Genomic DNA, 18,060 nt, shown 5'->3' with positions numbered 1-18,060 from the left:
TCTTTTTGTTTTTGTAAAAAAAAAAAAAAAAAAAAAAAGAAACCTTTAAAAAATGTACCTCAAAAATACTTTTAAATTTTAGTGTTAGATTTTTTTAATTTTTTTAAAGGTGTTTAACTCATCGGAAAACATGCTAGAAATTAAAATTAGATCAAATACACCCTCAGAATCATAGTGAAAGTACACTACTGTAGTGCTTCAAAAAGGATTTGAATCTTGCAAACTCAACTAGTGAAGACTCATCCAATTCCAACACTCTTTTAATTATCCAGATAAATGTCACCCACTTTCCACACTTTTCCAGTTGTTAAGAGACTCAACAAGTTTGCTTTTCACAACACCATTCCAATATTTTTTTCATCCTTCCTATTGCAAAACTTCTCATTCTGGTACTCAATGGCAAAATTTATCAGAATACTGTATGTCAGTATTCCAAAATATCACAAATTGCTATTAAAGAAAATAATTAATAGGTTTAAATTCAATACAAATTGGTAGACTGCAGATTCGAAAGGTTGGCGTGGGCTGGTTAATGAACTTTTCTTTAGAGTGTGAGCATCATATTTTCCCCATTGAGATTCAAAACCATGCATACCCTCTAGGAGTTACTGATCGGTTGCTCTTAAAACTAGGCTAATTGCTGTAGTTTGAAGCAAATTAATTAATGCGAGGAAATTATGAAATTTTGAATATACAGGTGTATTAGCATTCAGGACTAGATTCATCTCCAATAGATATCTCTAAATTTTACAATGCATCTATAAATAAATTTTGGTTTATATTAGCAAATTTACAATGACTTTAGCACTTCTTCTGTTAAATAACTTCTTCAAATGCTCAAAGAATAACCATTTCTTTATCATGCTTTTCCTGCAACACTGCACTACTCTATGAAGAATCTCTGCAACTCAAAATATCAGTTTTCACTTAATATTTCTGAGCTTCTCACACTCTGTTGACCTTTCCAAAATAAACCCTGCAGAAATTAAAAGCAAAAAGAACCTCGTAATCCCTGTTACTGAAGCAAGAGTAGTGCTACAGTAGAGCAAAAGTTTGGTTTGAAGCAAGGATGAACTCTGTGGTGGAGCGGGCAAGCAGGTTATCGCAGGTAACTTACAAGCGTCAAGCTTTATCATCAACCAGACTTGCTGAAAGCTCTGTAATTAAAATGTACGTCATAGGCTACCAACTTCTGGAATCGGAACCAAGAAACTCTGCAGTCACTGACTTAATCATTTAATAAGAAATCTTGTTTACTGAACATGATTTAAGTAAACATGATAATAACAATGCAGAGATGTGTTTTATTGTCTCTCCCAGCAGAAGAAAACTGCCCCCTGAGGAGCACTTGGTTGCAACGTTACGTGGTTACCCTCTGTAAATGGATTACCTACTCATAGTCTTCATGGAAAAAGGAGGCCGGAGGGACTTAAGAATTGAATTATGCAATCAAATTCAGGCCGTGAAGATGTGTGAGTTTAATTTGATGCAGATACCCTGCGAGGGAGCCAAACTGTAAACGATGTGGATGGAATGGTGTGTATCATACAAAATACTTAAATCGCTACACAAGATGTCACCCTCAGGACTAGACTCAATTCTATATATGTTCATATTACTATTATATCCTAGAAGTAATTGCTGTCTTAATTTCATTCTGAGCAATGACAACTTTGCCAAATGAGTTAATTATGTCTAATTGCCAAAACTGAGCTTTTCAATTAAAACATCATTCAAAAGGACAAAAAAATATAATAATATAATAACTTCCAACCAGAAACAGATTTTGTTTTAAAAAACAAAAGCTACACTTTGTCAGATTTACAGACATTTTGAGGTTTTAATTAGTCCTTTTCTGTCTTTGATTTGACTATAAAATAATGCAACTAGTGTTTATGAGCTTTAATTAACGTTGAAAAAAGGTTATCAAATGTCCTGTCAAGTCACACTGCGATTGACCAGTTCTGTATTGTCACCACAAAATTGAGGTGTGGACCAGCCAGTTATGCTACCTGGCAGTGTTTTGCTAGGCCGTGTATGGGCTGTTTCAGCTGTTAAGATTTAAATTAAGTACAGCAACAGCCTAAAACCTAGGCTACTAATAAGTTATTCAATACGATTATAATTATTTGAAAGATTTTGGAAAAACAATGCACCAATAATAGATTTTATATTTTTAATTCTTTTCTAACTGTCCAGCAGTTTACCTGTTGTATTCATCACCAAAACCAGAAAAAGTTTGATAGCAGATTAGATTTACAAGCCAATAGATGGCGCTATTTCATTTTACATTACATTCTAAAAGTCTATCCGGTATTAAGAAAAGTGAATGCTATTTGAAAGTTAATAATTTATTCAAATATTTCAAATATTTATTATGTATAGGTGAAATTTACAACTTTTAAAAGTAATTTAATTCACTGGAATAAAATTTAGAAAGAAATAATTTGCCACTGAATGTACTATGAAATACCAGTTCATAGAATGAAGAACATAAAACTGTATGTCCCCCACTTGCTCAATTCCACATCCATCATTTGGTGGTCATTATCAGTTGGTGGCTCCAATATTTGCCTGATATGGGCATCTGAGGGGGGGTCTGAAAACTTCTGATGGAGACAAGCCTCAGGGCATGAACTACAGTAGCTCTGCATTTGATTTTAATATCCTTTTGTATTAATTTCTATTTTTGTACAAATACATAATTCAGCATCTACTGCTAAGTATTTCTTGGAAGTGAGTATTAATATAGATACAAGACAAAAAAAATTCATGAGATGTTCCACCACAAGAACCATAGGCAGGTGTGCTGCTGAAATCTGTTGGCATTTGGCTGGGCCTACTGTTGACTGTCCTATCCTAGAAGACGTTCCACCATCAGAAAGATAGACTGGTATGCCGCTCAAACCACTCCTGCCTTAACTACTCAGCAATATGACTTGACAATACATACTATACAGTGGTCCATTAATTAGCCATCACTTACTCTAAGACTCCACACGCAGCATGAAGTTATTTGGTTTTCTCATACCAGATATTACGCTGTACTGTACTATATATGTAAAACAAACTAAAAAGCAATCATTTTTTGTTTAATAGATAATTTGTAATGTGAAAAAAAATCTACTTAAAACTTTTCCATCTAACTAATGGTTCTATCAAACTTAATTTAAAACAGGATTATAGTATCAATATTAGGTTAGAGCCCCAATAACACTAGAGCCCCAGTATCCGGATCAAAAGATAACTGTTAGCACTCCTGTAAGGACGCCCGATCGGTTACCGTTACCAGAATCTGGATACCCTAACAGTTAGCGAGCGCTAACGGTTAGCAAGTTGAGTGTGTTTCTATCATTAACCAATCACAAATATGCATTTCCAATTTCCAGTTTCCTATTGCTCAGTGATCCCTTTGTCATCTTCTTGATATCTGGATTGGGGATTTTCTTGTATGAACGCAAGGGTGAGATTGTACGTTATTTATCTGGATCCTGCTAACTGTTAGGTGGTGTGTGTGAACATAGCCATAAGTTTGATGGGAAAAATTTCTCTATAGGGCGAGACTTTTTTAATACCTTGTTTTAATTTAGCCGCTACAAAAAAATGGAAAATTAAAAAAAAATAAAAGTTTTTCTTTATTTTTATTATGCACTCCACTGCTATAAAATCTCCAGAAAGATATGTATATTTCTTCCTAATTATATAAATTGAAAGCATTTAACCATCCCATTAGTACACTGTTTACATTCACTAATAAAACTTAATTTTTAATTTCTCCTCTGTCTCAATGCTTTTGGCAAAACCATTTGTTAATAAAACAAATGTTTTTTTTTTCAGCCCTCTTCTGACGATCTTTAAAAAAAATAAGTTTGCGAATCAAGGTATAAAAAAGGTCTTGTCTAGCCAAAAATAAAAATGAAAGAATTATACTGTACCTGTATATAACACCATTGGCAATCATCATTTTTAGAGGACAATTAGGTGTTTTGACTAGAGCATCAAAATCCACATTCTCACTTAACTGTTGTGTACTTGAAATGTTCCTCCAGTGGTGAAGTTGAGGGTTACTGCATGTTGTTGGTAAATGATCTGGTAAATGCATCTTTACAGAATTCACAAATGTGCAATCCACAACTGCAGCAGGTATAGTTTTGGGGACATTTCTATTGGCAGAGAAAGAATTTTCTAGAAAATGGTGTTTCATCTGCCTTTCTTTCTCATTATCATCATCTTCGTCACTTATGACAGAAGCCGAAGATCCCAGACAGTTTTCTATTGATGCATTCGTTTCTGTATCAATTTCATTCTCTTCTTGAAGAGGACATTCATTATTATTTTTTTTCTTTCCAATTACTCTCATATGTTTAAATTTCTTTACAAGCTGTAAGGGATGTTGCCACTCAAAAGGGCAGTGTTTAACTGACAGATGCTGGATCATCCATACATAAGCAAACTGTATGGTTTTTTGTTTTACAGTGTCATGAGTTGCACATGAATCATTTCTAACAGCAGTTGCACCTGAACCAAATATTCCTGCATGATTTCTGTCACAATGTCTTTGAGAATCCTCACAGATAGTATTCCTAATGTTTTCTCTACGATTATCAACAACTCTGTTACTGATTTTACAGAGGTACTCAATGCTGAGGTCATGCTCATTAGCTGAAATTATCAAAGAAGCACATTCATCAAGAGAGCGTATACGCACTCCACCATTGTCCAAAACATCAACGTGTTGCTCATCTAATTTTGGAGACCAATTGACCTCTTTAATATCAGCATAGGTTTCCTAGAAAAGAAGAAACGAAAATCATTATTATTAATAAAGAATATTTTTTAATCTTATTATTATTTTCAGTTGATGACTAATATTTTAATGTGCTGTATTTCTGAGGTTTGATTACTTATTTTCCATGCATCACATTCTGAAATTTCTGACACTAAAGAAATACAGTATTCCACAGTATTTTTCTGCCATAGACCTTGCAGTTAAAATCTGCAATAAAAATAGCAATATTTGATAATCTATTGTGCAATCACAAAAAAACTTAAACTTGTATCTTACTAGTATATAATCAGTATCATGTAGCAGGTTGCTCGTAACGTAGGGACGTGCAGCAAAACGATTCCTGATGTCCATTGCATATTGGACTTTAGTTTTGTGTTCACTAGTTACGAAAGCAGTTCTCTGGCGTATTGCCCCTTTCCGTGTGTTCAGCAAAGGGTGAACACCAGGTGAGGGATGTGCTTGTGTGTGTATAAATGCAGAGCCACAAGGTGACAATTCCAGGTTTGTCCCATCAGCATAGCTACAAACTAAACTGTCATCTTGATAAAGGAGCAAACAAGATGGTGACAATTGCATAGAATCCATTGTTATCTAGAAAATAAAAAACATCATGAGCATTGCTTAAAAGGTCAGTTAAACTGGAATAGGTTAGAAGGCCCCTCATTTCAAAAATTCTGGATCCTGAACAGTACATCACTAAATGCTATAAAATAAGAAAAATCCCTACCTATTAAAGAAAACATTGCAGTGTCGGTAGTCTTTTGGAAAACATTTTTTCAGAAAAAATTATTAATATTAGCATATGACACCGGCTTCAAGTCAGCTCGGCCCTTAACCAACTCTGCCCATAAACCAACTCGGCCCTTGTCAACCCAGCCCTTAAACCAACTCGGCTTATTACCCACTGGGTCCATACACCAGCTCAGCCCTTGCTAACTCGGCCCTTACTGTAACTGGGTCGGCCCATAACCAACTCGGCCCTTACCAATATTACAAAAATATTACAGTATTACATTTGTAAACAATAAATAGTTCCTATATGTATTTCCAAACTTAATACTATAATTGTAATGTACACCTGAGAATGACCTATATCATCTTCAATGTATTTCTGTTATATGACACATATACATTAAAATAATAGCCTACAGGTAGAACTGGTGTAACAATAGCCACAAAGTTATTTACATTGTGGTCACAGGATTAAAATAATAAAAAAAAAACATACTAAACAGTAATCCACATTAGAAATTAGAAAGTGTGATATATGAATTGATGGAGGACTAGACCTACCATATAGACTTTCTTGAGCTTGTGTTCTTATCCATTATTGTTTATTATTATTATTATTATTATTATTATTATTATTATTATTATTATTAATATTATTATTATTATTATTAATGATAATGTTATTATTATTTGTTAATATTTTATATTATTTATTTATATTCAATTTTTTTTATTTATTATTTTCATTATTCTGCTGGCTGGGTTGGACAAATTATAAATTCCATCATATCCGATTTTTAAGCTTCCGCTTCAGATTGGCTAGTTCCCCCACACCCACTTCCACCTCAGCTAGGCCTACTGCTCTCAGTTTGTGTGGCTACATTTTTTGGATTGTCAATAATATGGATGCATACGACGAAGAGCATATGTACGCCACCCTACTTCAGAGTACAGCACCATACCTTTTAAGACAATGTGATTTAACCTAGGCTTGCCCCTACTACTTGGCTATTAGTAGCTACCCAGAGGCTAGCCTACAGTAGGTTGTGTGGTCAGTGTTAATACTGTGGTTACTTTTTATCCGACTGTCAATGCATACTGTACGTACGTACAATGATAGAGCCAAATAAACTGTTGTTTGCGATAATTTAATTACAATTCTCCCTGACAATTATATGATGCACTGTAGGCCTTCGATAGCCAAGGTTCGACAGGAATTCTCATTATTTTCAATTTTTATTGCCATACATGATCGCGTTAGCTTGAGTTGCGCATGTTTAATTGTTGCACAAAAAGTTTGATCTTCCCCATTTCTATTTCATACCCTCTTCGCAGATGCTGTTTTGTTCCTGAGACGTCTTTTTGATAACTGTGCGTGCTCGGCATGGCTCGACAACGTCACTTACACAGTGCACATGTTCACTGGCTGTCTAGCCTTTCCAAGCTCATGCTTACTGTGTTTTTTTACATATTTCACTGACGTTCCTTGGTAACTGCCCTTGCGCATTGATTAGTTCGGAATCCCCATTCCTTTGCAGCAAAAGCTACCGCTACCCACAGTTTCTTAATGACTGTTTCCTCTTGATCGTAGCAGCTAAAAAGTGTGGCGGCTTCTTAAAGTGACGACAAAATGATAATGTAAGATTATTAAAATTATAAATGCATGACATTGAAATATATTACAAAAGTGACGATAATTACTTTAAAATCGTAATTACAAAATTAAATTAAAAAAATATCAATTTAACAAAGACATGCCTTCATTACAGCTTTTTAGAGTAATTTCTTTAAAATTTTTATGTAATTTATGTAACAAAACATAGTTTTACAATATATCAAAAGCAATAATAATATGGACCAATTTCTATGTTTATAATGCCATGGCTGAGATACTGGCAGTGCACTCCACTTAGGTTGGTAGGCAAAAGATTCACCAAGTATAGGACAATGCACAGGAAATCAGGATACTGGTTATCTTTTTCTTTTGTGCCAAAAATATGAAATGAACTGTATGAAATTCACATTAATTGTAAAACCTCGAATTGAAGCCCACTGGGCTTCATCTCGAGATGAAGCCCATCTCGAATTAAAGCCCCCTCTTTAGTTTGCAAAGTTACCTCGAAAAGAAGACCATGGGCTTCTTTTCGAGATAGTACAGTACATATACACTGTACAAGGATTTCAAAAAACAAAATAAATTAAAAACCAGCTTGGTTTATACATAGGTGATTTAAATGATTGATGCTACAGTGGCCTTACTTATTGTTTTATTTGTAGTACAAATTCAAAAAATGTACAGCATTCATTTTGAAAAAAAATCCCTCCTCTTTATTCTGCAAAAGTAGCCACGAAAAAGAAGCCCATCGCAAAAACAAAAAAAAGCAGCCCAGGGCTTCAATTCGAGGTTTTACGGTATGGCATAGTTCAGTGGCAGATCCATGAATTTAAAATAGAGGGGTCCAGCGTGGGACTTTCCCAGATGGTTGTCTAGACTACCTCAGCCCCACCATGGTTGGGGCTGAAATAAGAAAATTTATGATTAAGGCACCGCTAGACGGCCTGAAATGGCTGACTTAATTTTGTATATAATTTTCCGTTTTTCTCCATTTTTATAATTTTGAGAAATTAAGGGGGGAAGGGGCCAGGCCGGCTACCCCTCACCCCCGAATCCACCACTGCAGGCGTAGTTGTATAGGAATCGACAAAAAAAAAAATAAGAAATTAAAATTTGTCTATTTTTTTCAATTATTTCAATCATTGGATGTTGCAAGTGCGAGTGTGCTAGGCCAATGTAAACACTGAAAGAGGTCTACTGTATAATACTGATTTAAAATTTAAAATAATTTTTATGAAAAAAAACTAAGCAGCATTATGGACTAGACCGAGTTGGTTATGCCATTGGCTGAGTCGGTTAAGGGCCGAGTTGGCAAGCTGGTGCATGGATGGGCCTGTCGTGTACAATTTGAGACTTACTGCACAATTTGCAAACTGTGCAAGCTCTTCTTTGCACAATTTGAAATTTATGTAGTTATATTTATTTGATGGTGGTAAATCCTTAATAAATGCAATTTTTATTCTTATTTTTTCATTGTAGCTACCGATCGTCGTGACGCACACACTATCACATGGCCTAGGCCTCACCGGTAGCCTAGGCTTAGATCTTTCATCATTGTAAATTCCGATCCGTATATCTCCCAAAAAATATATTATTTTGATTTCTAATAAGTTAACATCAACATCAGTAAATAAATTTAAATGTCACATTTTACAATAATTTCATGAAAGAAACCTTGCAGTTTGCACTGTACTGCACACTCAGTTAAACAACGAGTTGGTGTATATGGTACGGCCTACCTAGTATGGATGATGGGCACCGCTGGTATTGTTGGGGCGAATTGACTTGTAGCCCACGACGCCAGGCCTGGCCTGGGCTTGCCTAAGCCCTATCTAGGTTCATCAAGCTCCTCAATTGAGCCTCAAGGTTCATCAAGCTAGGCCAGGCTAGGCTAAGCTAGCCCTCTCCAAGCTTATTAATTATTCCTAGCCTAGGCCTAGGCTAGCCCAACTAAAATTAGCTAGGCTAGAAATACTCATTGGTTGTCTTATTGTGATTGATTGCTATATACCTACCAAGGATTTTATAAAACCTATCTACTCCTGCTAACCATTTAAAAAATAATGTAGAAAAGAAAATTCATATCTTCCGCCCGGAAGTTTCGCGGACATAGGGGGAGGCCTATCCAAGAGGTTTAGAAAAGTATTACAGACGCCCTCAACTAAAAAATATCAACAAAAAAGGTCGAGTTCGATTTTTCCAAAAGCAAAGCGCGACGAACGGTATCTGCAACGAAGTTAATTTATTCAGGTTGGTTTATATTTTGCAATATTATAATGGTTATACTGTAAATTTAACATTAAATTAACACCAGTATACTTTGAGATAATAATTGTTTGTGTAACATGGGGGTTTCTTTGAATTTAAACAAATCTAGGCTAGGGCCTAGCCCTAGTATAGTATTAGTAGGCCTAGGCTAGGCCTAGTAGTAGTAGTAGAGACTGTAGTAGAAGTAGGGTAGCCTGGCCCAAGCCTAGGCCATTATTCTATATAGGGGGCCTAGGCCTAGTCTACAATTGGTCACATTTTCTCCTATGCCCTAGCTCACTAGCCTAGGCATGGCTAGGCCTAGGTTTAATTGAGCAATTACTCAGCGGACCGGTCCACTGAACTGTAGTATTATTATTAAAGCCTAGGCCTAGCTAGGTAGGATGTATGAAACACATTTTGTTTTGTTTTTTTATATTGTCCTAGACCTACTTGATAAAATTGTGTGATGAAATACAATTTGATTTAAGACTTAAATTAAGTATGACTGCTCTGCGTTTATGTAATCCATGGACACATAAAAATACCCACTTAAACAATTGTTGTTTACGGTTGCATATATTTAACCAGAATTGATAAATATTGTGACCAATAATGCAAGTTCATTCAAGTAACACCTCAGAGAAATAAAATAAAGACTAAGCATGCATGAGCTGTGGACCATGTAAATACATCCACTTCCTTCAACAAAAAGTGTGAAATATGCAAAAGACATGTTTCTTAATAACTTTTACTGTAGGCCTACTAAAACCTAAAAGTTAATTGAAAGCAAAATCTTTTCTAAATAAGCATATTTTTTAAAGTAACCACAGTACTGAGTAGGCTATATTAGTTGATAGGAAGCATAACATATAGTACGTTTCTTTCCTGATTATCAAAGTGTTTACACACATTGTGGTCGAGCTGGTCTTTTTATGTAGGTGGCCTACAGTAAGCTGTCAAGGTACAGTAGGTTTATTTAGTAAGGTGAGCGGTAGAATTTCTCTTCTGGGTAGATTACGTCGTTATATTGATAAAAACTCTCTTAATTTACTTTATAAATCTCTCATATTACCTTTATTTGATTATTGTGATTCTGTTTGGGGAAATTGTGGAAAGGATTTATTAGACAAATTACAGAAATTACAGAATAGAGCAGCACGTGTTATACTTACGGCTGATCACCGAACAAATTTATCTCAATTACATACTTCTCTTGGTTGGTCATTTCTTAACGAAAGGAGAAATAACGATTTAGTCACCCTTGTTAACAAATGCTTGAGTGGCAGAGTCCCTTCTCTCCAAAACACTTTCACCTCAGTTGACAGTGTACATAACTATTCTACCAGATCCAGTTCTGCAGGAAATTTAATTTTGCCTAAAGTCAGAACTGAATCTGGTAGAATTAGTTTTACTTTTAGGTGTTCTTGTATTTGGAATGCGGGGGGTAGGTAATTTTTTACTTAATTTGTGTTTGTTTCTTTTTGGATGTTCTGTGTTGTTTTTCTTGAGATTTTAATGATTTATGTGTACTGGGCCCTCTGGGAGAACAGTAACTTCTTACTCAAGAGGTAATCCAGTATAAAGAATAAATAAATAAATAAATAAAATAAAATAAAATAAATATTTTAGAGTGAAATGTACACTGTCAAATAAAAAATGTTGCATGCACTAGCATTATGACTTAATAATGATTAAATAATTATTGAATGACTTATTTTCATAGAAGAAATATGACAACAGCAGCAAGACCAACCTTTGACACTGCACGAGGTGGGAGGAATAAAGGAGAAGGGGACCTAAGTGCACTATCTAAACAGTACTCTAGCAGGGATTTACCAGCACATACAAAATTAAAATACAGGTCAGTTATGCAGCAAAATACAAAACTAAGATATTCCATGTGAGAGGGTGATATTAAAAAGAGTGGATATCGTTCCACCAGCCTTAAACAAATTATGATTGGATGTTGTTATAATAATAGGATGACAATAACACCCAGTCATATTAAATTGTAAAGACTGATATAAAAACTAGACACGGTAATTGATCCTGATGTACAGTACTATGATACTGTACAACTAACTACTTAATTTCTTTCAGTATTGGCGGTACAGTTGTAGACAACAAAAGCTTCTTTAACTTTTCTTCTACCTAGTGTTCTCATTTTATATTGTATAATAATTATAAGACCAGGTAATGCTTAATTCAAGATTGATTAATTTGGATGTTTGGTTTCTTTTATTCAGACAACCAGGGCAAGACAGTCATGAAGATGTCCGCAACCGTGACTTCAGAAGAGAGTTGGAGGAGCGAGAAAGAGCATCTGCACGTGAAAAACGTGGTGATAAAGGCCGAGGTGTGTTTTTGAATTTTTGAATTTTTGAATGTGACAAAGATGTGATGACGAAGATTAGTAATGTTAACTTTAGAGCAGTCTGTAGAGAGATGGCCACATGCCCTCTCAATTCTGGTCCCATCGTGGAACATAGAAGGAATTTATAAAACAATATTTGTGGGTATGGGAATGGAAATTGACTTGGGAAGTTCAAGCCCTGAAGCTTATAGATCATTGGTTAAATGTTGTATTGTATATCTTGGGCAGGATATAACTATTTATGTTGAATTTGCTGTCTTACTGTAGTTCAAGCAGATCAATTTATATGTTTATTAATCTGAATTATAAGTTAGTCGTGACGTCATCACTGTAACTCCCAATGTTATTTGCCTATTCCCCACAGTCCACTAATTTTTCTATTAGCGGACGCTTGGCTTGATTTTTTTTTTTTTAGGTTCGTGTGCAAAAAAAATTCCTCATTTTTTCGTCACCGCGAATACATCGCGCACCGCGATAAAAATTGAATTGCAATTGAAAATTACTTTCGTAAAACAAGCTTATTAAGAACCCGAAGAAAGTTACCTTAAATTCAATATTAAGTATGAAAGGAGTTCATTGAATCAATGGACCCTCAAAAACACAACAAACTGAACGTTTAATAGGAATATTCTAGACCTATTTTAAAGACTCCAGGAACAAATATAGATGTATCCCTACGGCCAGGCAGGAGGCCTCACTGGCCTCCTCCTACTACTACTTCTAGGCCGTAGCCTACTTATGAAATCTTCGCATGATTTTACCTGTTTGCATGCACCGACCAAAAAGGACGTCAGAGTCTGTATTCTCTCTCAAATGCTGAAATGTTTATTTCTTTGACAAAAATCTATCAAAATAGCATTACAAACAAGTTCGTTCTAACACAGTACAAATTACAAAAGTTATTCATCTGTCATCGTATCTGTACTGTGCTGATGTGTAGTTAAACGCATACTGCAGGAACAAAAATCAGCATACGGACAGCTAAATGTAAATACGCACACGTATACTGATCATATCACTATAGCAACCGATGACTGCTACAACAGTTGGTTATAAAACATCTAAAATTAAAAGACGGTGATTGACTTATAAAGCAATTAGTAGAGCATGCATCGTACACTAAATGGAAAATTATTATACTTAGGTTAGATTTAATGCATTCAAAAATTTCCTTCGGGCCTTGCAGGCCCTCAGGAAATTTTTGCAAGCATTAAATCTAACTTTCGTATAATAATTTTCCTATAGTGTACTATGCGGAGCTCTAATAATTGCTTATTATAATACAAACATCCTGACTACCTATGGGTTATTGGCGACTTGTCGGTCTCACTGTCCTCAAAAGTTTTATTTTTTGTAATTGTTTTTTTAATTTCTTCTCTTTCATTCTCTTCCTTCCTTTTTTCCTTACTTTTTTGTATCATCATTCTGTTTTTAACAAATTATCCTATGTCTTTCTTTTGCTTGTGATGACTATAACATGCAAAGTAGTATACAGTAAAACCATTAACTAACAATGTTTTGATACAAACAGACCAGTCATCCAGCACAAAGCGCCCTCGCTTGGAACAGATCCCTGCAGCAAATCTTGATGCTGATGATCCAGTAGATGACTCTGACAGTGATGTAAGTTTGAGTTTATGAAACCAACACATTTTGAATGCTTTGATTGTAGGCAGTCGCTATTATTAGACAATATTGTCTAAAACAAATGTCTATCAACATACAATAACATACAATCAGAATTTGGATGAACGTGTTTCACAAGTTGTAAACTGGGAAACACCGACTTCACAAGTTCTAATGAAGGCAGCATATTTGTCAAATGTTGAGGGCACTGTTGAAAACTAACAACCAAGAGTTTTATTTTTCAATCAGTGCCTGAAATACTGTTACAATAATTTCTTTATAAGTCAATTTTATCTAACCTAGGCCTTTCTAGCATACAGTAGGTCTACCAATGTTAGGCTTGTCACATTTGTGTGGGCCTAGCAACGTGGTGTCATAACTAAAAGGTTTTTTTTAACAAGTTGCGCAAGATCAAACAAAACACAGGCACTATAAAGAAATTGGTACCTTCTTGGCAAATGGTACTTAACTTATAAATCATTTTAAATACTTTTTATAAAATCTTGTATAATTAATAATAATGTGAGCTCCGTCCAGAAGTTTGCCATGCTTACAATTATCTATTGTGTTCTTTTACATGTACCCAATTAACTTTTTTTTGGTGTTGCATATTAAAGTGTGCCATTATTATTAAACTGTTTCCTTCATTTACATTTTGATAAAGAACTCTGGTAGTGGTGATAGTGACGATGATGATGATACTGCAGAATTGTTAGCTGAATTGAACAAGATCAAGCAGGAAAGAGCTAAAGAACAAATGCAAAAGGTGATTGATTTAATTTTATTATACCCTTTTTTCATAAATTTATAATAAAAAAACAATCATTGAATTTAAAGTTACTGCCTCATCAGTGGCAGATCCAGGAGCTAAAGATATAGAGATGGAGGGACTTTCATAGATGGTGGGTCTAGACCACCTCAGCCTCACCAATGGTTGGGGCTGAAGTAAGAAAATTTATGATTATGGATCCTCTCAGACTTTAATTCATTTTTCTCAATTTTTTTTTTTTTTTTTATAATCTTGTAAAATCACAAAATATGATTTGAAAGTTATTTCCAGAATTTTAAAATTAGGCAAGAAATTGGCAGATTTTTTAAGTTAAAATCCAGAGAATTACAAAAGGGTGGAATATCCTTTTCCAAATAGCTTATTTATTAAACATTAATTTGAAAGCAAATGATTAAACCCATCAATACTGGATATTCATAATAGTAGGGGAAACTTTTGTGTAGATTCTGACTGGCAAAATAAATTTTTATGCAAATACCGTAAAACCTTGAATAAAAGCCCAATGAGCTGAATCTCGAGAAGAAGCCCATGAGTTTCTAATTGAGATATGATGGGCTTCTGTTCAAGATGGTACGTACATTTAGACTGACGTTGTCTTTGATGATTATGATAGCGTGTACTATATACATCAATATCATTTTATGTACTAGCATGTTTAAAATTTTAAAATATTACAGAATTTTGAATTCCATAGTTGGAAAATGCTGTATAGTTGCAATTACAAATATTTACAGCATTCATTTTGAAAAGAAGTCCACTCATTAGTTTGCCAAAGTAATCTCGTAAAGAAGCCAATCTTGAAAAGAAGCCCAACTCTAAAAGAAACCCATCCAAATGTCCTAAAAATTTTCAAGGTTTTACGTCATTAATTTTTTTTTTATTTTTCTTTTTTACAGGAACTTGAGAGGAAAATAGAAGAGGATAGAATAAGAACTGAAAATATAATCAGTGGGAATCCACTTATAAACTCTCAAAAAGTCAGTGATTTTAAAGTGAAAAGAAGGTTAGTGAAATGAAAGTATAAACATTTAAAATGTCTGTCAAGTATTAAAATAAAAATATTCTAAAAGATAACTTGCTTATTTTTTGTTTGTTTGTTTGTTTCTTTTTTGTCAAACATTTTGTTTTATATGCTACTACAATGCAAATGACCTTTATAGGGAGGTGTAGCTTGGTGGTCAAAGTGCTTGCCTTCCAATCCTGTGGTCCTGGGTTCAAATCCTATGGCAGCACATTGGTTTTTTTTTCTCACAACTAACACATATATCCACTCCCTAAGCCTCGTAATTAGTCTTCACTGGTAAAGCATCACATTATTTCATTTATTTAAGAGGGCCCTGTATATCAGCCGATCTTCTAGGATACTGTATGCTTGAAGGTTCACCCTATATATATATATGTACAAAATGATGTTGCACTACCTGAATTGTTATCGTACTGAATGCTCAGAGAAAAAAAAATCTGTAAGAAGTGATTTGGGTGGAAATCAAACCCACAACCTCCAGATAATTATGGTGTCCTGACGGCAAAAAAAAAGCCATCAGAACTCTATACAAATGATTTTTCTGAAAAAAAATTGCTCATCATTGTAAGGAGAATGAAGTTACTGAATCTAGTTCATATCAAAGTGTTGGGCTTAATTTTAATGACACTTGCAGCTATAAATGATCTATGAGAAACCTAATGACATTATGTTCTTGTGTTTTGTTTTAGGTGGGATGATGATGTGGTTTTCAAGAATTGTGCTAGGGGAGAAGATGACAAAATGGAAAAGAAATTTATCAATGATACAATCCGATCGGAATTTCATCAAAAATTTTTAACAAAATACATTAAGTAATAATGACATATGTGACTATATTGACGAATCACATATTGTACATTAACTCATCACTTACATCTACGGACACATTTGTGTTGCAATAATGGTGGGTTTCTAGAAATATGTATATAGGTTTCCTGTAAACTAAATTATTATTTTGCTGGGTTTTTTTTAATATTCCGGAGATATTGAGCACAACCTACATGCTTCCCAATAAGGATGTTCAATCTACAATGATACTGTTCCAGGCTGTCAATCAACTAACAAATCAGAGCACAGCAAGAATACATGCTTGTTCCACAAAACACATATGTTGTTTCTCAAAGGCACATGTTTATGTACATTTTATGCTGTCATTTTGTGGAAATTAGCCAGAGTAAAGTTGTGGCCTTAGGGGAACTACATTATGTTCAACTGCTTCAATTCTACTGATTCATCAACTGAATATGAGTGCCTCAGTTGGCATATAAATGCGGCAACAGTCAATCTATCTGAGATTGGCAAAATATCAGCAGGCATATATTAAAGGTGGAACATAGCAGTGACGTATCTTGTACAGTAGTCTTGAAATGGGTGTGCTGATTGAGGGACATGAAGGTTATGTGAGGATTGAAGATTAGGTTATGGGGAGCTGGGGGAACAATATTTTTTTTTGGGGGGGGGGGGTTATTTTTTTTTTGGGGGGGGGGGTCATGCATCTCCTGTGTACTTCCTACGCGGCTGCAACATAAGGGCTTGAATATTGTATCGCAACTTGAAATTTTTCTTATTTTTATTATTTTAGAGAAAGGTCACTGAACAACAGATGAATATCAACACTTCAGAAATAATGAATGTAATAGCATTAGTTTTGTTTTGTATATTGCCATATACTTGTCTGTGTCTTGTATTACAGTAAAATATTACTGGTAGTCCCTTGAAACCATGGGATTCATCGTTTTACATAAGACAGTATCAAACAAACTCTGAAGAAAGTAACAAGCTATCGTGATTGGTAATTCAAACTAAATATATTTTCCTTCAGGACGATTTCTTGATTAGGGCTAGGGAACTCCTGAGAGTATGCAGGCATTACACTACTGTGCTCGCTGTTATAAAAAAAATCTTTGTTTTCTTAAACAATACCATTAATATCAAATGTAGTGTCTGTATCGGTCTTCTGACCTGCAACATAAACTGACAAAATTGAATAATAAAACTGATGGCGTGAAGTTGAAAAATACTTCAACTCATCACATAAATATGGGTAACTCTTCTATTTGGCTTCTCAAAGACATGCAACACATCTGCTAGAATTATTTTCAACATTAAGAAACACGATCACATTTCACCTTTTTTTAAATTATTGCCTTGAGAATTTTTAAAAGAGTGCATGTGTGTCATATATACTATATTATTATTATTAGTATTTCCCTGTTTTCAGAACTATCTATGTGGTGTTCTGCAAGCATCATTATTATTATTATTATTATTATTATTATTATTATTATTATTATTATTCTTATATTGTTTATATTATACTGTTAGACACATCTACTGTTGATTTGATTTCATTCATTCTTTATTCAGCCAATAGCATAAATAAGTGAATACAAAACAAATATGAAATTAAACAAATACTTGAGACAATAAAAAAAAACCTAAGTTGGCTAGGAATAACTATAGTCTGAAAAACACCCTGCTCTCAGGCCTGTTAGTCCGGTCTTAGGAATTTTTAAAACAGATATACACAAACAATAATTAAATTAAACAATAATAAAATCTATCATTAAAAAGCAAAGCATAACTAATACCTTTAATAATAATGATGTGATAATGATGACATGATAATATACAATTACGAAATTGAATAAATCCATTTAAAAAGCTCCCCGATTCGGCGATAGCATGTAGCGATTATAATAATAATAATACTGTATTATAATATTTATTGGAACATTCACCTTTAGATCGGTGGCACTCAAAACTCATTTGGTGCGTTCATGGTGAAACAGAATAAACGATTTAAGATTCTTAACTGCTAGTACATAACATAACAAATTTACCATCAATCAACTCTTCA

The 18,060-nt window shown here is 34.2% G+C and overlaps 2 protein-coding genes across 3 annotated transcripts in view; one reads left to right on the top strand and one right to left on the bottom strand.

Moving 5' to 3' along the window:
• LOC117124820 (uncharacterized protein C5orf34 homolog) overlaps positions 1–9,304 on the bottom strand; it is a 54,375-nt gene extending 45,071 nt beyond the window's left edge. The window contains exons 1-3 of one of the 2 annotated variants that reach the window (XM_033271152.1): positions 9,152–9,304; positions 5,066–5,380; positions 3,936–4,789 (exon numbers count right to left, since the gene is read on the bottom strand). In XM_033271152.1, coding sequence (XP_033127043.1) covers positions 3,936–4,789; positions 5,066–5,374 — 1,163 coding nt within the window. In that variant the 5' untranslated portion in view covers positions 5,375–5,380; positions 9,152–9,304. The remainder of the gene's footprint in view (positions 1–3,935; positions 4,790–5,065; positions 5,381–9,151) is intronic. The other variant, XM_033271151.1, reaches the window with a different exon arrangement.
• On the top strand, positions 9,281–16,651 carry LOC117124823 (spliceosome-associated protein CWC15 homolog). The gene is made up of 7 exons (XM_033271153.1): positions 9,281–9,386; positions 11,110–11,247; positions 11,633–11,742; positions 13,292–13,383; positions 14,051–14,152; positions 15,073–15,179; positions 15,890–16,651. Exons 2-7 carry the CDS (start codon positions 11,117–11,119, stop codon positions 16,014–16,016), a joined length of 669 nt encoding a protein of 222 aa, XP_033127044.1. The 5' UTR covers positions 9,281–9,386; positions 11,110–11,116; the 3' UTR covers positions 16,017–16,651.
• Positions 16,652–18,060: the final 1,409 nt, after the last annotated feature.

The sequence above is a fragment of the Anneissia japonica genome, unplaced genomic scaffold (assembly GCF_011630105.1).
Source record: "Anneissia japonica isolate Jap-2015-1 unplaced genomic scaffold, ASM1163010v1 scaffold652_len952628_cov199, whole genome shotgun sequence".
In the NCBI taxonomy this organism is placed as follows: domain Eukaryota; kingdom Metazoa; phylum Echinodermata; class Crinoidea; order Comatulida; family Comatulidae; genus Anneissia; species Anneissia japonica.
This window is presented reverse-complemented; position numbering and strand designations above follow the sequence as displayed.